This window comes from Chaetura pelagica, unplaced genomic scaffold (genome assembly GCF_000747805.2).
Source record: "Chaetura pelagica isolate M959 unplaced genomic scaffold, ChaPel_1.0 scaffold436, whole genome shotgun sequence".
In the NCBI taxonomy this organism is placed as follows: Eukaryota; Metazoa; Chordata; class Aves; order Apodiformes; family Apodidae; genus Chaetura; species Chaetura pelagica.
The window spans coordinates 3,032,824-3,040,555 of NW_009953651.1; the positions used below are offsets into that span (position 1 = coordinate 3,032,824).

Consider the following 7,732-nt stretch of genomic DNA (forward strand, 5'->3'; position numbering starts at 1 on the left):
GCGGCCCCTCTCGGGGCAGAGCTCGTCGCCCGCCGTCTTTGGAAACCATGTGGCGTCCTCTGGGGCTCTCACATCTGGAGTTCTTCTTTCGCACTTCTGGCAAGAGCTGCTCGGTTCCGTGTTTTGCTGGGCAGCTTACTTCCATTTCTATTTAATTTTTTATTTCAAATGAACGTTCAGGGAGGCAATGTCCTGCAGCTCCCGCTCGGGGGCTGCCCTGTCTGGCACCTCCTGAAAATTCTGTCTCTTCCTTCAAGGTCTGAGTGTTGTGGTCTCCTTGCTGGCTGTTTCCCCTGAGTTGCCCTTGCTGAGCCTCCAGCAGCGGTGGGGCTGCCACCCCTTTCCAGCAGTGCTGCTGATGGCACAGAGGTGCCCTCGCCTCCTCCCCTGCACTGGGTACAGCCTGGTGACGTGCAGATCACCGGGCACCCAGTCCTTTGAGTAACTCCGTATCCCAGACATCTGCCCACTGATTAAACTGCAGCTGTAATGACTGTGGGACCTACCTCCAATTTTAGGTCTCAGGTAAGCTTCTCGGGTTCTTAATCAATCTGAGAAGTCAGGACCTTGCATGCCTTGCCCCTGCTTCCTGATTCTTTGCAGTGGTGGCTTTCTGAGAACCCCAAGAAGATGACTGCCAGAAGAGAGCCCCCACTTTCTCTCCCCTGAAACACTTTCTCCCAGACCTCAACATCTAAGAAAAGACCTAGGATTTGTCTGAATGTGGCTTGATTTCCTTGCGCTAATTCCTGTCACAGCAGCTCCATCACCTAAGGTCTGAACTCCAAACACTGCTCCTTGCCCCTCGTTCCTGGGTCTGCTTCTCTGTGCCTGCCCTTTGTCCCCAGACCCAGGTGACAGTGCTGTCATGTATCCTTCTAACACAAAACCCATGTGTTTGCTGTGACCTGTGGTTCCCGGAGGAGGAGGTAGGGGTGTCACACAGACCTGCTGCCACATCCCCTTTTGCACTCTCCAAGGTGCTGTCCTGGCCCCTGACCAGGAGGGTAAGGACTCTGCTTCCAGGCCAGTGGTTCCTCCATGAGTCCCCATGCGCCCTGGTTTGGATTTTTGGGAGCCCTCCATCCCTTTTAGGAAACATACTTGTTTTGATCCAGCCTGGACTAGATTATAGCAGTTTGAAGAGACAGTGTATTGACTGTCCAGTTTCAAACCTCTCTGCCTCTCACGCTTCTCCTTTAGGGCCTCCTTGATGTGTTTTGCTCCATTTTGCCTTGGGGCTGGGAGATGTACCACTGTTGCATTCAGCTGTGCAGGGAATGAAATCCATCACCTAGGGAGGTTCAGGAGCTCCAGGTGACACCAGTCACTGTAGTAACAGCCTTTCTGGCGTGGGAGAACGATAAGGTTGTGTTTCTCAACCTTCAGTTCTCCAAATACCTCACACAACAGGGGCTCAGGATTGCATCATACATTAGATGGACAGAGTTTGGGTAGGCCCAAATCTTACTTAATGTCTACCTAAGAGGTTGTGCAACCAAAGCACAACCAAAGGCTGGGGGATGTGTGTTCATGATCTACTGAGGAACATTATTCCTTTCTCTTGCTCCATCTCATCTCTGCATTAAAGTTCCTGTGCTGGATGTGGAAATACTGAGCCATACTTTCATGCTAGCTGGATGCTGCACTATCTCCACTCCCAGGCATGCTAGCTGTGGGTACAGGAAAAGACTCATGTCCCTAACTACAGACCACAGGCACTTTTCTGACCTTACTGTTCTCAGCAATCTTCTTTAGGCAGGCTTCAGAACATCTGTGTCAATCCCAAACTGTGCAGAAAAGAAACTGACAGAGCACAACCTGGGCAAGACAAGTGTAGTGACTCTAGGAGGAGGCTCAGAGACAGGAAGATTAATGCAGCTTCCAGTGCTTCACCCCACCTTTGAAATGGGTTCCCTGCCTGCCCAAGGAAAACCAGAGCTTTGAGCCTGAGCTTTGACACCTTGAAAGACAGGAGCATAACTACTGGAAACAACTTTGGTGTTCCTTGATACACGTAACAATAATGGAGCTGGAGAGCACGTGTGGAGCAAGACTTAACTCTCTTCTGACAACAAACTCCTTCAGGAACTTCTAGCTAGATGGGAATTAAACCAAGCGAAGCGCAACTTTGTGGTGCAAGGGGTGACCTCACACAGTGAGGTGGAAGAACTCCAGCTTCCATCCTTTCTTATCAGTGTTGGCTGCCTAAGGTTTTGGAATACTTTAGGCACAGCATATGGTGCCTGTGGATCTAAGCATGTTAGAGAGTTTGTTAAAATTAGAAATGGACCTTGCAATGACTAATTTGCACCCCTCCCTTCCTGATAAGACTGGACATACTTGATTCTTTTTCTGCCCTGCTAAGTCTATCTTTCCATTTCCTCAGCAGGTGAGTAGTTCCAGGAAAGGGAATATCATATTCTTATTTCACAGTATGACTTATAAACTGCTCATTTGAAGAGAAAACAATTGTTAAATAACCCTCCTGCCTCCTGAATTAAATGTCAGGAGTTAGAAGGATACAGAGACCTGTTCAAAGAGTCGTAAGCAACGCTGACCTAACTTTAGCTCTGATAGCTACAGTGAGGATAAACAAGGAAAGAACAAGCCTTGCTTATAATTTCTTTGACAGGGAAGGGTAAATGGAAGCCAGAGGTCACCAGAATGGGATTAGGTTTTTTTCTCATCATTTAGAGTAAAACACAACAGTAACAAGGTTGTAATATGAATGCTGGGAGATTTAAGCACTTTCCTGCGAGGTGGGGGTCATCGTTGTAAGAGATCATTTGCTAGGCATGTGAAGGATGGATGGGGTGGTAGTTTGTGTTATGATATTGAAGTCACTGATTTGACCTTTCTGTGGGAGAAGAGGAGACTTGAGCCAAGGATGCTTATTGGATAGGTGGATCCAGGGGGTTTGGACCCTTTTTTTGGGTTGCTTGTGCTGCGTGATGGTTGTGTGGCTGTCATGTTGGCTGGTGCTGAGCCAAGCATCTGGTGAAAATGAAAGCTGAGGTTTGGCCATCTCCCTTTTTTCTTTCCCTTTTGCTGTAGACATTGTTCGCAGCGACATTGCCCTGGATAAGCAGAAAGGCTGTAAGATCGCCCAGCATCCTGACATAATGTTGGAGCTACAGAGGGAAAAGGCAGCTCAGATGCACTTGGTTTTGTTAAAGGAGCAGTTTTCAAACACATACAGCAACCTCACATTAACAGGTAAGGCTGCAAGACCAGCTCTGGAGCCTTGTGCTGGGGCTAGTTCTTGCTAACTCACAGGTGTGTTACAACCCTCGGGTGCTTCACCTCTATATGAACCAGCATCTCTCTGGCTGCCTCTGTTTCCTACCAAGATTACTGGGTGCTGGGAGGGAAAAGACCTGCAGACCTTCATGGTGGACTCATAAGGCCTCTGTGGCTGGCACCTACGCAGACACTCCAGATTTGGTGCCCCTGGACAAAACATTTTCTGCAGTCTGACCTAAGCAGAATACCATGGCACGTGAAGTGCTGGAGAAATCTCCCTGCTAACTGTTCACGTCGATGGGGCTGCAGCAATTACTAAATTTGGAGTCCTTTAAGCTGCAGCTGATTTTTTTTTCTTTCCAGAGCATGCACTTTGTGTGAACCCAGTAAATATTAAAGAGCAAATATAAAGGGATAATGGCCCAGACAGAGATGAGAGGATACTCTTTTTCTGGCAACTGTTTGTATTATCCAGGGAACAGAATCTCAAAGGATGGAGGAGACTGCCACATTTTGGATACACATTTAATGGTGCTTGTAAAGGACTGATGTCTTCAGGCAGTGAGTGGGCAGAAGGATGAGATCCCAGCAGCTAGCAGTGTCCTTTCATAGCTGTTCTCCTTATCACTACAGCTGGATGAGCCACAGACGATGGGAAGGAGGGAGAGACTAATAAATCAAACCATTCTTCTCTTGCTGAGTCCCTTTCCTGTGAAAGGCAGGGAGGCATCCAATTTGTATGGGAGGGAGGGAAGGCCCCACACTTTGGGGAGGAGATGGTAAACCCTGTGATGGCCCTCCCCTGCTGCTGGGCTGGGAGAGGCAAGCAGGTCCTGTGCAATCTCTCCCCCTCTGCTGCCATCCCTAATTCAATGTCCAGCCCCTGCCTTTAAGCCAGCACTTGCCCTCGGCAGGGACAGCAGTGCAGTGGTGAGCTCTGGCTTTCCTGGGGTCATGGGCTGTGCTGGACCTTTCAGGGAACCCACAGAGGTGGGATGGTGATCCCAAGACTGGCAGAGGGCTCAGCCCTGGGGGGCTGTGGGCATCGGAGCCGTGAGTGTGGCTGAGTCGCATCATTCCTGAAAGCCCAGCATGTAAATGGGATCCTCAGAGCCGTTTCTCATTCTCTGTAACGTAATCCACTTGGCTGTTTATCCCCAGTACAACTGCTGGAATCAACATTGTCAGCTTTTCCCCTGACAACTTGCTTACTTTCCACTAAACAAACTTCCCTCGAGAAGAGAAGCTGATCTCCCCTATCCTCCTTCCCTCACTGCTTCAAAAGCTCTCTGGCATTGCTCACATTTTTTACAGAACCTGCAGAGCAGAGGTGCTACCTGGTTATCAGCTCAGCTCTTAGCCTTTCCAAGTGTGTTTACAGGATAGTTCAGAAGGTTTTTGCTCTAACTCTCCAGGAGAGAGAGAGCAATTTCACTGGAATATTACCCAAGGAACTATTTTAATGTCCTTTAACTCCCTTTGAATGTGAGCAGAGCGACTTCATAATTGTTATGAAGTTTAATCTTTTATTTCATAGGCATAGTCTGAGAACATGGACTCCAGACAGCTAAGCATAATATTTAACTGGAACTCTACTAACTTGTGTAAATATTTCCCTTCTCCCTGATGGATCTGGTGTTTCGGGTGGGCAGAGGGGGTTGTACATCTGTTGCAGAAGGGCATTCCTTACCTTCAAAATTCAATCAGCCAGAGTTTGCTTGAGGACTTCTTTTTGTTAAGCACAGTGTTTTTGTGCAGTGCTGTAGGGAGTCCCCAGGTCAGCAGCAAGGTACATGGGGCAAGGTTCAGGAGCAAGGATCCAGACCTAGAGGGGGGGAACTGAAGGACTGAGTTTGCAGGGATGCAGTATATAGGGGATCCCTGAGAAAAGGGTTTCCTCCCTCGAGGTCTGTATCCAAGAGTCCCTTGGCCTCATGCAGCGCACGTACTGTGAATGACCTTCTGTACTTGGTGTCCAGCCTAAACTGGAGGAATATTCAACCCCAGCCTCTGAGAGGGGCTCCTACTACCGCTGGTTTGTGCAGCCATTTAATTATACCAAATAAATGTAAATGGTGTATCTTGCCCAAAGTCATGTGAGAATGAAGGTACTTTACAATGGGATGGCTACTCCAGGAGAGCTTGAGAGTCAGAATACCACCATAAGGCATCTTTACTCCTGTGCTACTACCACTGTAGGGATTTGGATAAAAAGTCCCCTTCTCTTCCTCTTCCTCCCAGATGACATAGTTACATGAACAACTTGAAAGACTATGGATCAGGCCTCCCACGCTGTCTGCAAGTGTGGGCAAGTCATATGGCCATCAAACTTCCATGCAGTATCCTCCTGGCTTTAAGAATGAAAGCTCTTAGACTGCCGGGAGCATGATTCTGCAGTCCCTGTAGCATCCATGTAAATCGGGGGCTTTTTCAAATCTATTCACCAGTTGCACAGGGTTCCCAGTGTGCTCCTTATCTCAGCAATCTGGCAGGGTTGTGGTTTTGCACTGGGATTTAAACTGCTCCCAGCAGCAGGTACCTCCAAGGTAAGAGGGTGTCTTAAAATGAAATGTGTTTTTTTGTGCTAAGACACAACTGAGACTGAGTGAAACCAGGCAGTCTTTCTGGCTCTCGTTCCTCCAGGAACACATGTTGGACTCTGGCTTAGGCCACTTCGATTTCTCTAGACAAGTATGAACTTTCCTCTGCTCCTGTCTCCAGGCTTTCCCTTGCATCTTGCATTTGCTTTCTGTACGTGATCTTTCTAGGCTTACTGAGCCTGCCTTTCTGAGATGAGTGATAGTCTTTGATATGTGACAGCACTATTTAAATGCTGTATAACATTTTGAGGCTTATGAATATTTGCTGCTTCCCCCTTGGTGCTCAGAGATAGGTGTCTTGTTTCACAGATCTGCATCTCTGATGCTCTTGGATGAGCCTGTGGTAGAGCAGGGGGAGAATGCACAGCATCACCTGCTCTCCTCTGGGAACCAGCTGTCTCAGCTCTGCCTGTGGTGGGATAGTGGAGGAGGAGGAATTTTTCACTGAAAATAATTCTCTGCTCCTTCCCAGTCCAGTTAGATAGAACAAGTGGTGGTTCTTTCATAGCTTGTATTGGCAGAAGTAGAAGTTATAATTATCACAGCAGGTTTCCCTCCTTTGCAGCCCTGAGGTGAAATATCCAGGTAACAGTAAAGTGATTTTGGAGCCCTAGGGCTGAGGGGTTAATGCACAGCACTGGGCTGGCAATGGGTGAGGTGTGAGGAACTGCCCAGGACAGCAGAGATACAACGTGCATGCAGGTTTTAGGGAGGGAGGTTGTGGAGAGTGGGGCAGCAGCTGGCAGAGCTTTGGTAGATGAAACTGAAACCCTCCACCTGTGGTGCCAGTTTGGGCTGGGTTCCTGTACTGCATTTGTACTTAAAGAGATTGAGTATCCACAGGTTTCTGCACTGTTATTAAGCAAAGCCCATTGAGTGTAATAGAAGAACAAGTTGCTCAGGTCAATAGACATACGTCAAAAACTGTCCTCCTGTATTAACATGTTAAATATAACTGAGCTTCCTAAGATACAAGGACAAACCATCAATTTGGTTTCAGGAGTTCCCATTCTGAGGAAACAAAATAGTGTCCCACTTCTCGCTCTGAAGTGGAAAAATGTCTCTTCTTTCTGCACTGGAAAGCCAGTGAGAAGACAGCAGAGTGTGTGGTGAGAGCCCTCCACCCTGTCACATCGTGTGATGCAGCCTCTAAAAGCAGCAGTCAAGGGAGGAGGTTCTCCCCACAGGGTACATAATGCTCCCAGTTGATCTTCTGTGGTCCCACCCTTCTGAGAGCATTAGCAGAGTCCCTTCCAGCTGCACTGAGAGAGACCTAGGGGATTAAGATCAGGTGGGAACTGCTAGAAACAGTCGAAAGCTGCTGCAAAGTGCATTGCACTGTCTGCATCCAACATTGCAATCAGGTGTTTTGCATTGACATCCTATTGCCCCTGTTAAGGTCATTATATAACTTAAACTCTGCCATAACAGCAGCTCTTTGTGAGGTTTTCCTTGTGAAAGGCTGTTTCTGGAAATGTTAGCAACCATGAAGAGCAGAGCTCTTCTTCACCTGGGGTAAGTGGTCTGTGTGTGTGCTCGGTGGTGGTGCTGGTGGGCATGTGTCAACTTTTCCTAAGCAGGGATGCACAGTGGTGGCACAAGTGGGAGCAAAACAGACCATGTGGGAGCAGAAGCATGTGTGTGGCTCCTGCAGAGCAATCACCCCTGGGGTGGCATGAACCGAGGCTAAGAGCAGTGTCTGTGTGAAGAGCTTGCAAGGGAGAAGCAGCCCCACAGGAACATGTTTTAATTCTGTCCCCCAAAGACGGCAAGAGCTGCAGTTGTGTTCGTTCCTTGGCAGGGAATCACACAGCTCGGGTTGAGCACCTGTGACATTTGTATTTCCTGCACTTGTGAACCTCCCCTGGTGGTTTTGTGATTCCTGC

The 7,732-nt window shown here is 48.2% G+C and overlaps 1 protein-coding gene across 1 annotated transcript in view; it reads left to right on the forward strand.

The window, feature by feature from the left end:
• HPSE2 (heparanase 2 (inactive)) overlaps positions 1-7,732 on the forward strand; it is a 119,764-nt gene that overhangs the window by 9,639 nt on the left and 102,393 nt on the right. Inside the window, exons 2-4 of the mRNA XM_010000136.1 lie at positions 519-525; positions 2,089-2,158; positions 3,058-3,219. Coding sequence (XP_009998438.1) covers positions 519-525; positions 2,089-2,158; positions 3,058-3,219 — 239 coding nt within the window. The remainder of the gene's footprint in view (positions 1-518; positions 526-2,088; positions 2,159-3,057; positions 3,220-7,732) is intronic.